Source organism: Triplophysa rosa, linkage group LG19 (genome assembly GCF_024868665.1).
Source record: "Triplophysa rosa linkage group LG19, Trosa_1v2, whole genome shotgun sequence".
Lineage (NCBI taxonomy): Eukaryota > Metazoa > Chordata > Actinopteri > Cypriniformes > Nemacheilidae > Triplophysa > Triplophysa rosa.
In genome coordinates this window covers 9,748,744-9,771,263 of record NC_079908.1, presented here as the reverse complement: position 1 = coordinate 9,771,263, position 22,520 = coordinate 9,748,744, and the positions used below count along the sequence as shown (strand labels likewise).

Genomic DNA, 22,520 nt, shown 5'->3' with positions numbered 1-22,520 from the left:
AAAAGGATAGCAGTGAAAAAAAAGTCCTGCACTATCAACAACTGCAGGTATGGCAAGCAACCAGGTGCAAATATCAAAACGCGAAAACCAAACCGAACTGAACCGGGACCTTACTGCTTTCACATGTCAGGAATAAAACGAACCATAAACGGACCCACAATCGAACCGTACTGAGAGCCTGCAACTGAATATGAACAGTGCATCATTAATATCTTACATTGACTTCTGGTGGTTTTATGTTGATCAGAGTGGGAACTTTATTGTTTTGCAGTTTGTGACAGCTATATTGAGAAATCACGGACTAAACTAGACTAACCTTTAGCAACTAGAGTCTTCCAAAAAATGTATTTGTATGCCATACGCTCTTAAGTAGAGTGACTAAACAAACATATTGCAACACTATTTCATTATTAAAAAGTATCTGCATGTTTGTTCACTTGAAATTGTTTTGAATGATTTACTGTACTTAGGTTTGTAGTACTAAAGCTTTAGTAATCACACATTTCACATTTATATAAAAGTTTATAATTTATATAAAAGGTTATAAAAGTTTATGTTAAACCAAGCAATGCTGATTCTGGTGAACTTTAAATTCAAAGCGGTCATGCAACAAAATCTCCACATTGCACCTTTAAGACGCTTTTATAAAAATGCCTTAGACAAAACATTACTGGTATAAATCTTGAGACAAAACAATGGCACTGACATATTTTTTAAGAAATGTCAGAGGGCAAATTATTTTTAGTTAAGACAGCTAGAACATTCATTTTAGTCTAGAACTAGCATTAAGCCTCGTCTGTGAAACCAGGCTTAAGTATACAGTGAGATAAAAACTGCAATCAGCCAGCTGTGACTGCATGTACATTTTGTTTACCAACAATAGCGAACACACGTGCCACCCCGAACTTCGTGTGTGCTGTAAGTGTGCCCACGGAGTCATTCATGGAGACTGTTGACAAGGACATGGATAAAATATCCAGAAAAAAAACTAACACAAAGGCCCTATTCTTTACCACATGGCTCCACCTACAGACAAAGGCTGACGGAGGGGTTGCTGGCCCTGTCCTTCTTGGAGATGTCACAGGCGTAGAGCTAGAGAACACAGTCGCTCATTCACATGGCCTCCTCTGCATTCCCCTGGTGCTGCCCAGCACAGGCCAGTGTTGCCTAAACGCAACACCGGCTGGTCGGAATGGCTACCTTTCCAAGGTTATCCTTAATGCACTGGATACTCCTCCTCATCATCTCAGGCAAGAAACTTATTACAAAAGATATTAAATATTACTATTCCATACAATATTTAACCAACCAAAGCATCTATGCAATGTCAACTTTATCACACAGTTGATAGCTCCACCATGACGACATTCCACGTGACGGAGGGCAGCACTGTTATTTTGTCCTGTCATTACTCGGTGAAGCACCACGGTTTGAGCCACGTATGCTGGGGACGAGACTGTGGAACCTTCTGGTGCAACGACATCATCGTACAAACAGATGAGAACGGAGTTATTTCTAAGATCTCAGACAGGTACCGGCTTATTGGAGATGTCCTATCGGGACAAATGGACCTGGGCATCCAAAGGATACAGACGACAGACAGCGGACCGTACTGCTGCAGAGTGGACATAGAAGGTTATTTCAATGACAAGAAGGTCTCCTACACTTTGAGGGTCATGAAAGGCAAGTGGGTTTGGGTTTACCTTTTGATCAATACATGTTGATGGAGTTCTCTGTCAATAGTAGATCAGAGCTCTACTCATTTTATCCAAGTCATTTTTATAAACATTTTGAAAATAAAGATCCATATCTGACCATTTAAAATTTCAGACCTGATTTTACAATGTAAAATCTTGTATTTTTATTCTTAAGCCACAACAACTGTTCTTCCAACAACTACAACAGAACCACAGGGGACACAGACATGTGAGTAACTTCTGAGAAGGTTTTAACACCTAATGCCTTCCACTTGATTTTTGCAAGTTGCATAACAGATGTCTTGCGTGTTTTTTTCCTGAGACCTGGTCTGTTAAACCACGTATGATGAATCACCAGTGAGCACCAGAATATTGCAGTTTCTTGTATCGACCATAGAGACCACACAGCCCTACATTTCAAATGTCACAGACCCTTGAGGTTGAGTTATTGTCTCTCATGCATTAACAATCATGAGCAACAAGTGATTTCTTGTTTCACAGCATCACCACTGTCAGATCACACTATAGTAGCAGACTCATCGCTTTCTGACATTTCCTGGCAGAATGTCACGCATGTGCATTCTGGGGTAATGGTGAGTTACTCTCGCTCAAATATAATTTATATGTCATACTGTAAAAGATAATCACTCATATCGCTAAAAGTGATATTGACTCAATACACAATTCATTAGCTCAGTTAATGCAATTATAACAATATTATCCTTACTTGTATAATAATCTTAATAAGAATTTTGTTTAAAAATAAAAGAATACATATTTTGTAAACTAAGTCTTTCGTACTTATTGTTTTCATTCAGTGGAAAAGCATTTAGTTTTTGAGTCATTGTATCTTTGAGCCATTGTCAGCATGTTTTTTCTATTGTTTTTTACATCTTACCACATTTCAAAACTGTAAAGCATAAAGGGAAAAGTGGAAGTTTATATTTAAACCTATGACCAAAATGTCAGTCTTTCATATTGGACGAGGAACCAAGACTAACACCACCAATGTTTACTAATGACACATTAACATTGTTAGGAGATGAACAGTAATAATTTCACAGATTTTGTGTGGCCGTTTTTTTTTCAAAGTGTGTCTAAAAAAAGAAAATCTTTCTAACTTTGTGGTTTAAAGATGGAGGAGCCTGTCTCCAGGATTACACTCCAGATCAACATTACTGTTCTGTCTCTGTCCCTCAGTCTGCTGCTTCTCCTTATAGGGGCTCTGGCACTTTTGACATTCAAACGTAAGTCCAGCACTCCGCTCAGTTTAATATTATTTTGAGATGAAAGTTTGCTTAGTCATATTACAGATCAAGTCTACTGGCAAACTGAAATAGCATTCCTATTCTATTTTAGGTGGATTTTATGGGAAAGCATTAGACAGTATGGATGGATGGTATGTATATTTAAAATGGTTATATTGAGAATACATTATACCATACAGCTTTTGTGATCCCATGTAATCAAAATGATTTCTTTTTAAACCTCAGTTTTTCAAAGGAGCCCCGACACATTATTTATGAAATACGTACAAGGCGACCAGTGGAGGAGAACATCTACACTCTGGAATAGAAGCTAAAACCAAGAGGTTTCTCCCACTTACCATAAAAATTTATTGACGCCGACATTCAGTTTTGCTCTGGCTTAAAGACAGATAAAACTCATCATTTACAACATTATTTACACACCTTCATTGTCACTCCGAATGTGATTAGGCCTGTCAAGTTCTAATGGAAAAAGTAATCTATAGACCACTTCGGAAGACGTATACAACACTGGTCCAGAGGAACTCGCCGTTTCAGTTTTTAACACTACACAAATTTTTGAACTAAATACAACCAACAGAACATTCAGAACCGAATCAAAATGTTAAACAAATATCTCTAAGATGTATATATTATATAATATTAAATAAAAAACAAACTGAGACAGGAAGTGCTTCTGGGCCAGCGTTTGCATCTTGTGAAGTGGTCTGTGTGACTACTTTTGGGGTTTGTGTCAGGAGGAACTTAAATTTGATTGATTTATTACTTAAAATCATACGAGTTTTAAGGGGCATGAGGGTGAGTAGGTTATGACAGACATTTATTTCTGGACATTACCGTTTTTGGAAAATGTTATGTCTATTTTTTGTTGCATAACAAAGGTTTAATACACAAAAAGTATGTTTACTATTGATTAAGTGTATTTGTTTGTTTGTGTGCATGTACAGGAGAGAGCAATATTCTGTCAAAATAATAAATTTGTATTGCTCTTTCAGCCTCAAACATCTGGACTTACATCTCTGCAACACACAGATACAGTGTCATATGTTATTTTACCAATATTTTCTTGAAAAGCTGCACATTTTCTGCAAGTGAGTAGTTTGTAATTATTAACCATTTGTTTTCTACATTTTTGCTGTCACACAATAGGACACATTAATGGCTTATTGATCAACTATCCTACCCAAACAGTAAAGTAGGCAGCTCTAAACACGACATTTAGGCAGGCCTACCCAGTACATAAATACAATGGCTTTTCGGTACAAAATACTTTTAGCGATAATGGAAAAAACACACTAGGCTACATCTCACCCAAACATTCTGCCTTCATTTACTCACCCTCGTGCGGTTCAAAACACAGTCCAAACTGACAGCGTTCATAGAAGCAACCTGTGGAAATCAGTTAGATTTCTGTGTAACTTAACTTAGTAAAAATATATAATAGCTAAATTGAATAACTACCCACAATCCTGAAGAGAGATCTATTCAAACGAAAACGTGTTGTTTAGGAGCGAACTCCTAAATCCGTTTAGGAAAAGCGAATCTTGTCCAAGCTTTTTGGTGCAGTTTTTATCTGGTGAAATACACTCCTCATAAGTGTATAATGTTTACGCTACACTACGTGTATGCGTGCATTGCGCGCGGCGTGAACTTCGTCATCAACAGGCTGCGCGAGATTTGTCACCTGCTTTTACTTTGACTGTCGAAATCCTATAGTTTATATAGCGCATTGTTTGAAGGGTAGTGGTGTTCAAAACCATAGCGGATATTATTAAGTGCGATCTTTCAATCCCTGGCCTAGAGAACACAGAAGATGGCGCCAGCAGCATAGCTTGCAGTGGGCCACAAGCTGTACTGCTTTTCATGCTGTGATCATGCAATAAAATAGAGCATGCGAATGTTATATTCAGCGTCCACATAAACTATACACACCTTGGCTCTAGTGGTTCTTCTTCGGTTATTTATTCATACTGCCTAATATGGTCATATTGAATACTATTATGAGCCATTAGTTAACCTTTGTAGTTTAGTTAACATCCATCTCTGAGCCTCTATATCTGTCATCTTTAGGCTAAGTATAATGATGATGGTAAACCATGATGGTGATAAAGACTTGCTGTTAAACGGGCTAGGTGTGCTGCCTCCTACTGGAGATGAAATAAATTAATAATCACAAAGGAATAACGAGAATACAAAGCTAACACACTTCTTTTAAAAGTGTTAGTTACCCGAAAATGAAAAATTCTGTCATCACTTACTCATCTTCATGTCATTTCAAACCTGCATGACTTTCTTCCTTCCGCGGAACACAAAAGAAGACATTTTGAAGAATGTTTGTAACTGGCCCACATTCACTTGCATTGGTTTTGTGTCCATACAATAGAAATGAGTGGGGGCTAGTGCTGTTCTATTACCAACATTCTTCAAAATATCTTCTTTTGTGTTCTGCGGAAAAAATAAAGTCGTACAGGTTTGAAATGACGAGAGGGTGAGTAACTGATGATTCATTTTTGAACTATCACTTTAACTCAGATGGAAAGAAACATTCAGAACAAGCTATTTTGAACAATGTCAATTATATTAATATAAAATATATAAGGCAATATAAATTATGTACAATAAATTAGTGCATGTTTAAATTTTTTACTTGTCTTTGTTCTGAACCAATATTTTAAACTACAATACTTGTCAAAAGTTTCATACCGTTATCTAAAATAATTTAATACTGCATGACTGTGAAACATTCTTTTGTATGCTTTTGTAGTAGTAACAAATTCGGCACACCAGAGCTCCAAATAAAAATACTTGATTATTTAAAAGAATTTCGCATGGCGCGTGACGTTTCGAGCACACAGGCTCAGTATTTTTTTTATATATTTTTGGAGCTCTGGTGTGCCGACTTTTGTTACTACTTCGATTTACTCTCTTAGTCGAGCACCCATTTGAGATTGATGTGCGTGTTTTTGTCCTCTTTGTATGCTTTTGTCAAATCCCCTCACAAATGCTTTGTATTTATTTAAATGTTAGCAATAAATTGTATTTGACAGGACACTCACCTTGCCAAGAAATATCAGAACCTGAAATGGTCTTATCAGCTTGAAACCCACACACCACCTTTTTCTGATCACGATCAGGCATTACTGACATTATTCAATCGTTAAATTTAGTTCACATCAGACCAATGATGATGTTGTTTTTCAGCCTTTTTCACAAGGAATATGAGCACTTGCATATTGGTGTAGTAAGATAAACAGACGTTGTTTTAACTCTTTGCCATCATATAAACCAAACAACAGCGAATGAAAAGATGAATCTTCCGGAGACGAAATCCCCACAAAACCTTGGTTTTAAATGAAAATAGTAAAGAACAGTACAACAAAATGTAAGTGGTCAGATATCGTTTCATCACACTAGAATTTCTTGTAAACTTTCCTTCATTTTCTATAATTTTGCTGCCATACTGCCAATCAATCCAGTTTGTTTGGGTTCGCATTTCCACTGCCTGTAAAATAATTTCAAATAAACTTTATTTTTACATAAACTGAGTCTGAATTGTTTATCACACATACAATAAAAAAAATCTCTAAATGACAGAAATAGCCTGTCTCCAACCTTCAAGCTACCATCTTTACACAACTTATTTGAACAAATACTCGCTGTACAATACAGTATAACAATGTGCCTTCAGTATACAGTGGTTGCATTCATTTTGTTTCGGTCTAAATGTCCCAAATACAGTGCATTGATAAATGTATACACATTTCAATTTTAGAGGAATGCATTGTACAGATTAAAAAATAAAGAGACTGCAGAGAGAGAGAGAGAAAGAAAGAAAAAAAACAGAACAACAGCCACAGTACACAATTCATTTCCTTGAGGAATATTTTGCTTAAGAGGAAGAAAAAAAACAGGCATCTTAAGGCTTATGTTTGAATCAGATGGACCTTCATCAGGAAGTATAAAGGTCTGCAGAGTAAAATACTGCTATGTCATACTGCCCTTTTTATATTTTGACTGAACGAAACACTGATATTTATAACCATCATCCGCAATAGTCTATTCTTACTATCAAAACGATTCGAGAGGAAAGACGCAAAAAGAAAGCAGGAACGTGGAGACCCGTTCGCCTCCAGCTCCAGTGTGTCAGTTTGAGGATGAGTTTAAGAGTTCGTCCGATACACATAAAACTCCATGCTGGTTTCTGCAGTATATTTGCATCCTTCAGAATGTCTCAGCAACTGATTCTGGAATGTACAATGTTGATGGGTCAGCGTCCATGACTGCCTGCATATGATAGTAGTCGGCATTAATGGGCTCCTACGCCTGCGCGCCCCACGAGGGGTCGGCTGGGTTCCTGAGAGGCCTGCCAGTGTAAAGTAGCAGGTGGTGGGGAGAGGACTGAATGCTGGCGGTGGAGGTGAGGGGGAAATCAAATCTTCAGTTCTCCTCAATGAGGGTGATATCCAGTTCAGTACAATCCCTTTCAAAGACGCTCGTTTGTCCCCCGTCACGTTCCTCAGGGTCCTCCTCCTCTCTCTCCTCCTCCTCCTCATCGCTTTCGCTCAACGGCCCGATACTTGTCCTTCCCAGACCTTCAGCTGGTGAACACGAGCCTCTGAAATCTCCAAAGAAAGGCTCAAGGCCCATACAGACGTCTCCCCCGCAGGCCAGTCTGCCACGCTCCATGTAACTGAGGGGGTCTGTGCTTCGAGTCTGAAAAGAAAAAGAGGAGTGACAATGTTTTAAAAATGTGATAAAAACACAAAACGAATCAGATTATTTTGGGATAAAAAAAGATGTTTTACCTGCGTCATTTTGGCAAAGTCAAGCACAGGCCGCGCACATGGTCTGTCCGGGTCCCTGCGCCGCTTCAGGCCAGGTTTGAGCAAGAGCAGGTCGCAGGGCTGAGAATGACACCGTGGAAGTTCAGGAGGAAGAGCGCGGCGCACCGAAGATGGAGTACTGCAGGCGGATGAAGGCGAGGCGGGAACCACCGGAGGGTGGGATGCGTTTTGCGGCGGCACCGGAGGTGGCGGCAGGAACTGTGCGGCGGCCTCGCGGATGAGCACGGGAGAGAGGGAGAAGCGCCGTTGCGGGGGCGGCGGCGGATGGAGTGGCGAAGGAGAGGAGGAGCATGAGGATGGGGAAGGGAAGAAGCAGCAACAGGCTCCGCCTCCGGCGCTGTCACTTGGGTCCCAAGGGAAATTCCACGGCAATGGAGAATCCGGGGAGAGGGCCAGGCTGAAAAAGGTGGGACTGGAAGAAGAGTGCAGCGAGGAATTGAGAGAGGAGCTGGGGGCACGTAACGGACATGGCCCCCCCACGCCCCCTCCACTGTGACATCGGCGATTCACTGGTGTCCAGACCTTGGAGGCGCTCGGCCGCCAGGTGTACCGACAGCGTGAAAGGTCCTCTGGTACCGACAGCGAACGACAGTGGCGTTTGGGGGGTGGCGGGGGGGGAGGGGGTGGCCCGGGAAAAGACAGGTCCGTTACAGAAGTGCTAGGGGCGAGAGGACGGTTCAAGGCATCCCCCTCCGGCAGGTGGCTTTCTGGAGGTCCCAGTGGCACGGGGCCGGGGGGGAAGCTGGAGCTGAGCACCCCATGCAGGCTGGGCTTTGAAGGAGGGAAGAGCTGCCAGTAACTGCTTTCTGAAAGAACACAAACATTAACAGACAGGTTACACAAAACATATTCAACAATGGTGAAAAACAAGAAAATTACAGGTTTGGAATGGTCTAAATCAGGGGTCTTCAACGTTTTTCGTGGCAAGGACCCCTTAGATGAGAGATGCATGGAGCAGGGACCCCCTTATACTAAATGTGTACACGAAGCTATTTAAAGGGTGTTTCATGCATTCTGACTTCTTTACAATGTTAAACGTGCGGTCTTCTCATGCTTAACATGGTGAACTTGTCAAAAAAACGAGTTCGATACACTCCCCCAGCAATCGTACAGGTTTCGGAAAGTTTTTTCTGAACATATAAAACTGTTTCGTAACAATTTTTCTTAGTTCCTTATTGGACAATTCTCCCGGAAAAGCACGCAGCAGCAAGGAGAGCAGGAGAAGGAGCATGCACAGACGTCACTTTCACTTGTGTGCAGGAGAGAGAGAGAGAGCATACGTTCGCGAAGTTCAGGTGTTTGTTTGTTCACTGCATTTGGGTGATGAATGTTATACAAATGGTGGATATAACGCTGGATTTGGAGATCGTTTGAAACTGATATATGGAGCCGTCCCAGAGCTAAAAGATGCAGGACATGAACCGCATGCGGTGAGTGAAACTGATGTCTGTGTTTTGTTGGCAATAGGTGTGCACGTGCTTTAGTTCAGCCTACCCCTTCCCCCCGTATGCTTTCGGAAATAATCGTACAGCTGTATCTATCTTTTATAAATGTGATCAAACTAAATACTCTTCGAAGATACAAAGTATGCAATACTACTCTATAGGTACTCAAGATTAATATGAGATTGGCAGAAACCGCGTGTGTTAGGGCCACTTTAAATAGAAACAACCCTATTGTCACAGTAATATTAAGCTAAGACATTACATTAGCACTATTATTTTATTGTTGCACATAGGCTTAATACTTTTCTGTGTATTATATATATTATAGATTGCTTGATTATTTTACGGTATTTACAGCATCAAACATTTTCATTTTACTGTGAGATGGACAATCAAACATTTATTTGAACCTTAGTTTTTATTAAGGCTTCAATGAGATGACTGACCCTGGTTAATGGCACAAAGACTATTCTAGTGGAGGTAGGGGTTGTCTCTGGATGCGAAAAAAATTTGTGCAGATTTTATGCTTGTTGTAAAATCAAGCCGTTTTATTAAGTGTCATTCTTTTTTTTCTTCCGCTTCTCTGTGTGTTGCAGAACACACCGCTATTTTATAATTCTGAGCTCAGTTGTCTTCCTCGTGGATCAGCATTGTCGCGGCTGTTACACGAAAATGAACACAAGTTTTTTTCTGCAGAGCATCATATTAGACTAAGGAGAACATGATGCAACGAGTCCGCGTTATTTTCGGGGCAACTTGTTTGACGAGCACCATCAGTACACACCACGGTGCCATTTAAACACGTACGATAGTTCTGTCAGAGTTTACAATGCAGAAGCGGTGTGGTGTCATTTGGCTGTCAAATTAGCGCTTTACAGCTTTAACAAATTTGAACAGAAGTTCAGAAACATATGAGAATGCACTTTATTTGCAAGCAACTCCTTTCATGCGTACTTTTATCGGAAGGGAGACAGAGAATGCACTGATTCTAACCCTACCGGTTTTTATGATGCAGATGTAACGTTTCTTCCATTGCTTGCTTCCGCTGCCTGAATGGGTGTTTTTGAGGTTAAAACTGCAATGCGCGAGAACTTCAATGAGTCCGCGTGGCCGCGCAAGTGCGCAGCTTAAAGAGAACATTGGTTGTAATATTTCTGTACCCATGCTTTACATTTTTAACAAAAAGTTGCCTGTGAATAAACAGTAATTAGCAGACCCCTTGCGGTTCCATCGCGGTTGAAGACCCCTGGTCTAGATAGAGTCCACACTTACTGTAAACTAATGTAAACTGTGATGGCGGGGCCTGAAATGCACAGTTCATGCTTGAAATGTTACAAAACCCAAGTAGTTCAGCAATAGGGAGTGGCCAAAATTTCTCCACAGCGAGTGAAACACTCATAAATAACTACAGTAAGCATATGGTTGCAGTTATTGCTGCTAACAAAAGTTTAACCGGTTATTGACACTCAATCACTTAATTCATCTGAAGGGAGCTTTGCTTTAACTCAGATTTTTATAATGAGGGATGAGTTAAATTTATTACTTTCATGTAGCTCAGTGGTTACAGCGTGCCACGGTCTTGGGTTCGATCCCAGGGAAGCAATTAAACATAATATAACTAAAATATTAACTTCATTATTATTGCTTTCTGAATGGCTCTTTGTTGGATTTGCTCGTGCAAAAAGGTTTACAAAATCATACCTCCTAGCTCTAAAAGACATGTTTTTGTATGCTTGTGATTTAGCAAAGAATGTTCCAGGTTCATTACACGTTAAAGGGATAGTTTTCATCCTTTATTCACCCTTCTCAATCGAAACCGGTATCATTTTCTTTCTTCTGCAGATCGCTGCTGTCCTTCTGAAACCTTGTATCTCCATATTTCGTGATTTTTGTCACTAGGTTTTGCATATATCCACCAATATGAAGTATTAAAAAGTGTTTGTCAACACAGTATTTAATTACTTAAAAAGTACAGTGTTTTTCCATTTACTTTAAAACAGCAAATTTGGACATACAAGGTTTTAGAAGGACAGCAATGATATTTTGAAGAACGTTGGTAACCAAACGACCACTGACTTCCACTGTATAGACACAAAACCACCTGAACATTAAACAGAAGAAAGAGTCATAACAAGTCTTAAACAAGGGTGAATAAATAATGACATAATTTTCCCTTTAAGTTTTCCTACAATCAAAGTAAACCTAGCATCAAGGGGGTTTAAAGAAGACCAAAGTTTTAAAGCTCATAATTTGGAAAACATATTATTTATGTCTAAATTGTCATATTTGCTAACTATGCATACTAGCTATTCTTCACCAACATAATTCATATGGGTGTGGTCAGAACATCAACAAAGTGTCTTTGTATACAATACAGTACATGTCATGCGTTGTTTAAATGCTCACCAGGCATCAATCCATCTGTGAGCCGGTTGGTTTCTGGGCTCTGACGCTGAAGTAGAGACTACAAAACAAAATCAGTCAGATTCATCAAGAAAATCGTCAATTGAATCCAATCAAACTGTGCTGATACAAAACTCCAAAACTTAAGCTTTACCAGTTTGTTGTCCAGTGGTTGGTGATGTTGGGACAACGTTGTTGTTTAACATTTAACGAAACCATGGCATGGCAAATTGCAGGAGGAAGGAAAGGTGGGGAAAGTGGCTGATGTGCACTAGATAAAAATGAAGCACTGTCGTGTCCATCCAGCGCACACTGACCACGTCTCACTCAGGAACCATGATGACGTCCTCACCTGGGGGCACATCCCAAATATTAGCAAAAGAACATTTCTAAGATATTAAATGGTGGTCTAATCATAAATTTTTTTCTGTTTATTTATTTGTGTACAAGTTTTATTTTTGGTGGGTGTTCTTTGGTTTTCCATTTCTCCTACATTCTGACAATTTATTGGTGCTGTGCCTATACGAAATGGTCACATCATATGTGATATGAGCAAGAGCGGTTTGCCGTTTTTAATTCTGACAATTACAGTATGTTTTCATAGTAAATATTTTCATCTCAAACTATCAAGAAACTTTTGATTAGTCATGGTATTTCCTACACTCCTACTGTCACGGTCACAGAGGAGAAGAACCCAATTGCAGGCAGAGGGAGTGAAGGGGTTAACAAAGGATTTTTATTAAACAATAAACAAAACAAAAACCCACGAGGGGGTAACACAACAAAACAGGGGAATATAATAATATGGCAAGACAGGACTATGACTAACTACACTTAACTAAAACAACACTTGACACAAACTAGACTAAACACTTACTAAGGCTTAACGAGGTAATCCAGAGCAGGAACAAGCGCATAAAGCAGACCGCACAAGAGTACAAACACAGCAACCACACCTCACACAACGACCGAACACAGGACAATGAAACATGAGGACTATATGAAGGGAACACAAACGAGGGATGATAACACAGGGCAGGTGAGGGTGATGAAACACGGCCGGGAAGTGATACGGGAAACGAGAGGGGCGGGGCCAATGACGAGACATGAGAAAGCACATGGGCTGTCAAAGGTAAACACCCCATGACTTTCTCACACTAAACATAAGGGATCTGTCACGATCCTGCCACAAGACTAGAAAATCCTGAACAAGAAGGCAGGACCATGACACCTACACTGGAAACTAAAATAAATACACATAAGAAACAAATGTTTGTTTTTAACAATAGGAGGGTCTCCTGTAAATCCATCTGTCAAGACCTAGTTGATTATTGACAGAAATATAAAGAATCTTATATTAAGCAGGTCAACAGTATTCAAGTATGTCTGATATGCTTTGTGAAGGAATAAAGAAAACATAAAAGCATTTACAGCCAACAATTACATGTGGTCATATGTAAGGCACTCTCACTGTTCTGTATGTTAAAGTCCCCATGAACCGGAAGTTGCGATCATTTTACTTCCATATTTTGAAGCATTTCTGAGTAAAATGGAATTTCTAATGAGAAAAATAGTGGGCGTGGCTTTCGACTTCTCTGCGATTTGATTGGATATATAAAAACAGCCGTTGCATTTTGAAATGGAACTGGCAGCAGACTGACAGTTGAAGGGGAGGAGTTAACGGATGCTCCGCCCAAGCTGTCTAACATAGGTCATGGAAAGCGCGATTTTTACTTCTGCGTTGGACCTACGTACGTAGACGACGCCGTCGTGAACATTTATGGTTCTGCGTTGAGAGTATGTGTCGTACTGCAATTACACCGCCGAAACGCTAGTTGGCTCTTTGTGTTTTCACGGGTTTGCTCTTCTTCGCCGATGTTTTGTGTGTATGCTAGTGTATGCAAACGACAATGGAAGCTGATCGCATCTTAATGGAGTTGGAGCTGATCAAAACAGGAAAATGTGTAATCCATTATATTATTAACCTTACTTTCATGTTAGAAGTTAAACAGATGTTATATTAAACTTAGTCTTGTCCACATTTTGGATTTTTATGTGTGTTCATTTAGATATTGTTGAAAAAAAGTATACTTTTCAAAGGGGAGTGTGTACTCATTTAAGCAGAGCACTGTATATACATAGATGTCAAAACTGTGTATTGAAATGATACCCTGATAGAATATCACATTTTGTCATGGACAACTCACCCTATTAATTGTTTAGTTAAAAATGAAACGAAATGCAACCAAGATCTGGAAGTGTCACAATTTTGTTCTTTATTTGCAAAAGAGTCAAAGAACAGAATATGTAAAAGTGCAAACTATGTATAGATGAGTATACAATGCAATATTAACACAAATATAAAACTTTCAAAAAACTAGTAACAATAAAAGGAAAAACAAAAAATAAAACTATAAAGCCAATAAAGTGCAAAAGATCATGCACAGTGTTTATAAAGTGCGAAGTTCTTCATGTTTTTTGCTGACACTCTTCCAAACCGACGTTAGAGGAAATCTCTCTCCAAGAATTCGCCGCCATCTGACAGTCTTTATAGTCCGCCGAAGAGGAGTCATACAGATGCGTGTATTTCCGAACCTCTTCAATCAGACGCTCAGTACTTGGTCGATGTCGATGCTCGCCATGTTGTTCTTTTGTGGACTCTGAACTTGCCGAAAGAAGACGCCAGAAATGCGTAGAAGGAAGTACGATGCTGCCAAACCAACCAATCACAGCGCTTGCGGTTCGCGTAGGGTCCGCGTTGAGTTGACGCGTTGTTACATTTTTGGAGAGGTGCGCGTCAGGCTACGGCGTAGGGTACGCACACGGTACGCGGCTCTGCATAGGCTACGCCGTAGGTTACGGCGTAAGTCCCACGCAGAACCATAAATTGGCCTTAAGATGGATAGTCTTTACAAGAAGGAAGTGCATTTTCAGATTTTAACTAAAGATTATGAGGGCACACGAATTTTAAAAAGAGAATGACCCACATTGATAAACAATTCACAATATTGCAATATTTCATGAAAAAATAGGCATTGTAATTTTATATTTCAATGGGACTTAAAGTGTATAAATCCTGATTATTAATAAAAAAATATAATGTTTAAGGGCAATTTCAGCATTATGTATGTGACATTTTCAGTCAAAACTTGAAAAATAAATTCAGAGAATGTATTTATTACCAAAATATTGAACCGTTTATATTTTCCTAAACCCCTGTTGATAGTCCATGGAAATACACATTAGCCATGGATGTGACAAAAAAAAACACGTTTTTGAGAGAAAATCCTGCTGTTTTCATGTGTCATCTGGCTGTTCTGCGTGTGTGAGTGAATGAGCTGCACAGTTGAACATACAACACTAATTTACTTTGTGCTGCACGATACAAAAAAATTATAAAGTAATAAAACCAAAATCACCGTATATAGCAAGCACAGCGCAGACTTTTGGAACTTGTCATAATCTGCACTGAAAGCAAGCGTGCGTGTCAGGAGGACGGAGAAAGAGTGCGCAGGAAAAAAAGTTGCAAGGGACTTTTTGACTGTTTAAATGGTAAGATGCTTCATTGCATTCCTCCTTTACATAAGGTAAATAAAGTAACTTTATTGGTAGTTCATTGGTAATGAACGTGCTGTATTCCAGTTTGTAAAAAATAATTCATTATTATCGAGTAGTTTTGAAAATACTTTTGAGGCGAGATCTGGTCTAGTAAGTGGCACAACATTGTTACGTGATGTTTAAGGAAAATGTCCATTAATTTAACTATTTGTGTTTTGAATATGTTCCCCTGCATGTCAGACATTTTACCTAAACACATTTATTTTACACACTGTGACTTGAATCGGGCTTATTTCGTTTTTTTATTTGTATTTATTATAAAGGTATATTCTGTTCTAAACAATTCTGTAAATTATTGTTTGATTGTTTTTTGGTGCATCAATGTTGCCCTACACTTTGCGCTGTACCCTTGTTAACCACCTGGTGTCGTCCCTGCAGGCAGGCAGGCAGGCAGACAAGCGCGCATGCGCACACACACACACACACACGCGCGCGCATGATTCGACTATAGGCAAGACGTGGCAATTCTGATTCGACTATGTAAATCCTTAGTCAAGGACACCCCTAATGAGGACATGATCACATGAACTTCATCTCCAGAGTTTCTCTGAGAGTTTATTTCACAAGCATTTCACAGTTTGAGTAATGCTACAGTCAACCACACTGAAACTCAAACGTCTTCGCAAAGACCCGACAAAATAAAAGTACCGTTAACCTGAACACTCAGATGAAAAAAAATCTGTAGTATACTATAGTATTTGCTATAGATAATTGTAGTACCCTTGTAGTAAATTGACAAACTGTTGTAAAACTGTAGTATACTATAGTAAGATTCAAAAATACTACATTATGTAGGATTTTTACTGCAGTTTACTATAATAAATACTATTGTATTGTATACTACAGTATTTTTATGTGGACAAATATTACTATTGTATAGTACAGAACTTAGAAAAATGAAAACTAATTTAGGTAACAAAAAATTATGTGGCCCTAATTTATCCATCTGTATGTAACTTTTAATGTCATTTGTCAGTTACCTGCCTATACGTGTAAAAACTGCACTCGTGTTTCTTTAAAGATGAGAGCCATGAGGGGACGGTGCGAGGCTGGTGACGCGAGTGAAGAATAGAGGGTATGCATTGACGTCACTTTCCCACGTGAACAAGCCGGGACACGCTCCCTTGAGTGGTAAAACTAAGGCAAAATGGCTGCATTCAATAGGAGGAACAAAAACCGGGACTAAAACATGCAATTATTTGCTGAAACTACAAGCAGCTGGACTCGACGGTGATCCTTACGACTACCTTATGACTTACAAAAGAATCAGGTGTTCTTAGACACTAAAATGTTGCGCGGAATTGCGTTTCCTGATATTATAACCATTCATTTTGCCCAGTGTTTTACCACTGAAGCAGGCGCGTTCCGGCGTGTTCACATGGGAAAGTGACAACATGTGCATCCTCTGTCTCATCATGTCATGTCTTTCTTGATCTAGTGGCAGGATAATGACAGAGCCTCATGTTTTGTGTGGAGAGAGACATGTTATTGTAGGTTCTGACATAACATGCGCTCTCTCTGGTCTCGTCTATGTCCCCGCCTTCTCGTTTCCTCATTATTGATTGTTAATGATTTCATCCCCCATACCTGTTCCCCTCTTGATTTGGTTCCCTTTATTATGCCCTGGTGTTTTCTGTCCTGTGCGAGTTCATTTTGTTCCGTGTCTGTTAAAGACTTCATGTCCTGTTCCTGCGCCGTGTTCTGTAAAGTCTAGTCTAGTCTAGTCTAGTCTGTGTAAGTTATGTCAAGTGTTGTTTTAGTTAGTCCAGTTAGTTAGTCTATGTTCCTGTTTAGTCTATGATTTATTCCGTTTGTCATTGTTGTTTTACACCTTGTTGGTTTTTGCTTTGTATTTTCATGTTAATAAATTATTGTTTTGTGTAAAGCTGCCAGCGCCTGGGTTCTCTCCTTGTCCCTCCCTGACAGAACAAACTCGCCATTACTGAACACAGCAGGCAGCCATGGACTGCCGGCAGGCTCCTTCCCCCCTGGAGTATTGAAGGCCGTCGGGGTCCCTCTAAAGGTTGCCACCGCCGGGTTCCCCTCTAGGGTCGTGGTCGCCGGGTTCTCCTCCAGGGTCGAGGTCGCCGGGTTCCCCTCCAGGAACGAGGCTCCGTGGTTGCCGGCATCCAGTCCGGTGCAGCCGGAACCTTTGTTTGTTCCCCAGTCGTGCCCTTGTGTGGACTTGTTTGGACTCTTGTGCTCCCCCCTTGGACTCTTGTGTTTTGAGCAATGTATTATTACTATGAATTAGACTGCTATCTTGTACCCTGCAATAAACACTTACTCAATCTTTCTCAATCAAGTGCACTGATTTGAAGAGACAATAAATGTCAATCTTCAATAAATATTTAATTAAAGCAATATTCTGTATCACTTCTTATTACTTCATTAGATTTTATGAGATGAAGGTGGAAAAAAGAAAATCGGCCTCATATATCAACCATCGGCAGGCCTGATTTCTAAAAATCGGCATCAGCATCGGCCAGAGAAAAACCCATATCGGTCGACCTCTATATCGCATGCATGCTACATTGGTAATTTATAGGTCGCACTGCACAGCCCTGCTGAAAAACACTTCAGTATTAGTTGGTGCCAGAGTCCTTTTTTGGCACAAACTCCTCGTCTGTCATGCCACTAACTTACTGATTTGCTTTTTAAAAACGTCACACATGGAAACATGCGAGGCAGACACATGATATATTTTGGACAATCAGCACAGCCATCTAGCAGAATACAATAAGCTGTTCGAAAGCATAAAGAGCTCTATGCTCTCGCAGTGCTTCAATGTCATACGCCAATGGGTCTGTGCAGCGCTGAATGATGTCGAAACTCTCGAAACCTTCGAAACAAGAGGTTTTAGACGACAGACAAGATCATGATCCTCGCGATTCCGTTGAAAAGTGGATTGAGGACGCCTTCAAGATCGATTGCGATTTAAGATCGTCAGATCGCCCACCCCAAGTGCAAAAAAAATTAACGTACAGCCCTTATTACTTTGAAGAAGGCATTTTATCAACGATCCTCTACTAACAGCACACGCAGTATGTAAAATTCTCTTTGATTAATAAGTCCTTAATACAAATTGCTGACATCAGGCTTTTATACTGAAACAACCTTACAATTTAAAGTGACTTAATCATATGTTTTTTTAAAGTACCACCAAAAGAACACTGAAAACATTAAAGCATAACGACAATATATATTAGGGCTGAAACGATTCCTAGAGTAACTCGAGTAATTTGAAATTTTTTTGCCTTGAAGATTCGTTTAATCCATTTAACTACAGTACACATGGAGCACTGCGTTTCCCCACGGACCATTATTACTGACGCACAGCCCGATAAACTCTGGACATGTTATGTAAACACAGAAGACGCTGCAGAATAAATTACAGAAAAAATAAACAGAGGTTTTCATTTCTGCTCTGACAACCGTGAGAATGCAACAAACACTGGGTCTCAATTCAACAGTTGAAAGCACACTTACGCAAAAATCACCAGTCTCTCTCTCTCTCTCTCGCTCTCTCTCTCTATATATATGTAATTATATACTTTAAATAATATTTAATTACGCGTAGATGTATATTTAATTTTAAAATTATTTCATCATATTCAGTGAAAGAGTAAGAAAAGCTGCGTTAGACTATAGCTCGAGCTGCGGAGACTCTGAGTAACAGCGCTTTTACAGCCAGCTAACGAGAACTCTTTAAACTGTGTGTCTGTATAAAAGGTGTTTTATTGTGTATTAACTGACTTTGAGGACTGTGCACTTGGAATTACTTGCGAGAGCGCGTCTGTAGACAGCGTCACATGGGGTTACCCGTAGTATCTTAGGTGACAACAGCCGCCGCGTAAAGGAAAAGTTAGGCGGAAAGCCCTGCGTATGTCCCAGTGTGTGCAATCTCTTTTGCCATGCACTCAAAAGTACCTACTATTCCAATACAAAAACAGTACCTACTATTAGGGATAATATAAGTAGGCCAAATTCACTAATATTAGAACGAGGTTAAGAACAAATTCATGTGCGTACGCATGTGTTGTGAGTTAGGCGGGAAGTTTCCGTGAGAGGTTCAAATGTGCGTATAAATACGAAAAATCTAAGCAATAATTAGTGAATGAGACCCCACTGTGTGTGTGTGTGTGTGTGTGTGTGTGTGCAATGGTGAATGACTTCCTCTATCACTAATTTGCAGTGGGTCTGTGAATGACGCGACTCAGCGCTGCCCTCTGATGGTCTGGTAGAGCACACATACTCATTTGTACTGCGCATGTGTCGAACTCGGACGTCCGTGAAGAGTATGCTCAAGACGCTGTGCGGACGCATTTGTGCTCGAGACGGACGCGGAAAGTCAAGTATACCCGCTCCTTAAGTGTCTTCTGACGACCTACCAAAATAAAAGTCCGGTTAACTACAGTATTTTTATGTGGACAAATATCTTACTATTTAATAGTAAAAAATAAAAAACAGAACTTAAAAAAAAAACTAATTTAGGTAAACTACATAAGCTGAAGTGTTTACCTTTGAAATTATTCTTTCTATTTTTATTTATGTTTCTTAGTTATATAGTGAAAGAAGTGAAGTGAAAGTGAAGTGAAAATGACCTATTAGTGACCTCTGCATTTAACCCATCCAGAGAGTAGTGAACACACGCACAGCAAGTGGTGAACACACGTACACCCGGATATATATTTGTATTACAAACGTACATTGCATTTTGAGTGTAATATGGCAATGGAATGTACTAAATAGGTTTAGTTTTAACAGATATTAATGTATGCAATTTCAGCAATAAAAAAGGAATTTTTATTCCTTTTTCTTAAAAGGTTTCTTAAAAAAGGAATTTTGTTTTCCTTTTTCTAAAAGGAAAACAAATTAGTTGTTCATTTTAAGAAACCTGTCTTATTTTCTCTTGTATATTTAGTATTGCTCTTTAATAAAGAAAAAGAATGTATTATCCGAATACTTGATTAATCGGTGGAATAATCGGTATATATATATTTCTGATGTCTGGACTCTATCCTCAGAGGTTTAGTAAAATATAAACAGATGATTCAATATATTGGTAGTAAATACATTCTCTGAGAATTTATATTTCAAATTTTGACTGGAAATGTCACATACATAACGCTGGAACTGCCCAACTTTCTTATTGCAAGAAATTACATTGTGCATCAGCATCTGCCCTGCTTTCTACCTAAAAACCTTATTGTACTGGAAACCATAAAAATGATTTTAGAAACACCTTCCTATTTTGGGTTGCTGTTGTCACAGTTATACTGTTTATTTTTGTCATTCAACGTATTTTCAAAGCAGATTATGCTTTTATTCGAGTAAATGAGGTTTGGGAGGACTTTTGAATCCCCACTGAAGAACTGTAACCCCACAGGGCACAGGTCCAGTATGTTCATGGTCTCCCATTACCGCACGCATGAATAGGGACTGCACAGTGACAGGTGTCTGTGTTCCGCCGGCCTGACTGTGGAACTCCTACGAACACACTTACAAACACATTCTGGCCAGCCTGTGTTCATCTACACACTAAACATCACAAACACATACTCCTCAAGCCTGTGTTTACAGTCATATTTTCACTGGAGTGAAGAAACGTCGCTAGTAATGACGTATCACGGATGGTCACGAGTAAAATTCAGGTTCGGTTCCGCCGTTGCCTTGGTAACGCGCTGAGCGGTAGAGGCTGATGGAGACGACGGAGGGGGAGGGGTCGCATAAGCCTGCCTGTCATCTCCATTATAAGCACATTAAGCGTGACATGTAGCACAACACATCCTTCGTCTTTAATTCACATTGTTTGCAGAGAAGATAATAATACATTTCGCGATCGCATCGACGCAAAAATAAAATAAAAAGCGTATCGCCTTGAAGGTCGGAGTAGGCCACCGGGTTACATTACCGAAGCGTGTGTACGGTTTACATGGGATATTAGCCAAGTTCAGCCATTCAGAGTATGCACACACGCACACACACACACACACACACACACATTAACGTATATTGATTTTTCTGCACGCCGAAGGCAAGCAAATGAATTGAGACTATAAATAAGTATTGGTCAACGATGGCGAGCGAAAAGCTGTTTGATATCGTTCCCATTTACAGCTCATTCTGCGTACCGGTTGTATGCTATTCCTGTTTTTTTCACAGCCTAAATCAGGATATGGCTAGCCAAAACACAGCCCTCTTAATCAATATCTTCAATTTCATAAAACGAGAATTATTTTCCATGATGATTGTAAATAACAGTCTGCATGACAAGCCGATCAGGAACAGAACAGCCGACCGGGGCTAACGTTACAGCTAACGTTAACGCTGAGCAGTAAACAGGCCCTTTAAAGAAATAAAGGTTTATAATGCCCGTTCATTAATTACATCCAAAATATTCCATTCGCCCGTGTGAAAAAAACAAATGACCACATATATGCCATGTGCTGCTGGTGTTTACACGCGTTTAGGAAATGCATAATCTGACCATGAACGGATTTCTATATAAGATGTTAAGCCATGCACAATGATACAGACCGCTAAGAAATTGTACATTACATGAAGAATACCACATTTAAACTAAGATGTAAAGATGATTTTCGACGATATTTGCTTACCTTAACTCAAATGAGAGCAGCCGACAAAACCCCAGGCCTGAATGTTGCTCGAAACCGAGATTCAGTACAACAAGCTAAAGCAGGTCGGCTTGCTGTCTAATAAACTGCCGTCGCTTTGGCCTCGCGATATATCTGTATTCAATTTCGGACTGTTCTGCTTAACAAAAACATCACGTTAAAATAACATGTCGGCTCATAAGCGAACGATTTAAAAGATCGTTTAAAAATTGAGGATCGGTCTGCAACTGCACGCTTGGTCGATACAGACTGTCTTCTCAATGTCGCCCACTAGGGAAAATAAGTGCGCCCCTTCTATGGAGAAAATTGTAAATAACATTTAGAGCATAAGCGGGCTATCTCGGGTTTATTTTATGGTTATTTTAAAGCAAATGTGTAAAGACTACGGAGATCTATTGGACGGGAGCCATTATTCTTATAATAATAATAAGTGAATCCTGGAGGTGTCAAACAATACAGTACAGTGAGCGCGCTTGCCTCTCTGTGGACTGAGCCGATCCCGAGATAATACGACACTTCGAATCATGGGAATTGTAGTGCACCCTAAAAAGGGGACTTACAGAGTTTTGTTTGAATTTTTTTCGGTTCTCGCTTGCAGTTCTTTACA

The 22,520-nt window shown here is 39.7% G+C and overlaps 2 protein-coding genes across 2 annotated transcripts; one reads left to right on the top strand and one right to left on the bottom strand.

Moving 5' to 3' along the window:
* The first annotated feature begins 1,056 nt into the window (after positions 1 to 1,056).
* timd4 (T cell immunoglobulin and mucin domain containing 4) lies at positions 1,057 to 3,954 on the top strand. The gene is made up of 7 exons (XM_057360859.1): positions 1,057 to 1,250; positions 1,345 to 1,683; positions 1,873 to 1,926; positions 2,199 to 2,290; positions 2,833 to 2,944; positions 3,057 to 3,096; positions 3,191 to 3,954. The coding sequence occupies exons 1-7, from the start codon at positions 1,193 to 1,195 to the stop codon at positions 3,270 to 3,272; spliced, it is 777 nt and encodes a 258-aa protein (XP_057216842.1). The 5' UTR covers positions 1,057 to 1,192; the 3' UTR covers positions 3,273 to 3,954.
* A 2,535-nt stretch (positions 3,955 to 6,489) lies between these two features.
* Positions 6,490 to 22,298, bottom strand: fam53c (family with sequence similarity 53 member C). Its single transcript, XM_057360855.1, has 5 exons — positions 21,896 to 22,298; positions 11,812 to 12,009; positions 11,661 to 11,718; positions 7,771 to 8,615; positions 6,490 to 7,678 (listed from the first exon to the last, which is right to left on the bottom strand). The coding sequence occupies exons 3-5, from the start codon at positions 11,665 to 11,667 to the stop codon at positions 7,403 to 7,405; spliced, it is 1,128 nt and encodes a 375-aa protein (XP_057216838.1). The 5' UTR covers positions 11,668 to 11,718; positions 11,812 to 12,009; positions 21,896 to 22,298; the 3' UTR covers positions 6,490 to 7,402.
* Positions 22,299 to 22,520: the final 222 nt, after the last annotated feature.

Bases quoted from the DNA above. Each gene is read 5' to 3' on its own strand.
- timd4 (XM_057360859.1), top strand. From the start codon at position 1,193: ATGGCTACCTTTCCAAGGTTATCCTTAATGCACTGGATACTCCTCCTC. The intron at 1,684-1,872 runs GCAAGTGGGTTT...TTTATTCTTAAG, and splicing joins CACTTTGAGGGTCATGAAAG to CCACAACAACTGTTCTTCCA. The intron at 2,291-2,832 runs GTGAGTTACTCT...TGTGGTTTAAAG, and splicing joins ATGTGCATTCTGGGGTAATG to ATGGAGGAGCCTGTCTCCAG.
- fam53c (XM_057360855.1), bottom strand. The intron at 7,679-7,770 runs GTAAAACATCTT...TTTTCTTTTCAG, and splicing joins ACTTTGCCAAAATGACGCAG to ACTCGAAGCACAGACCCCCT.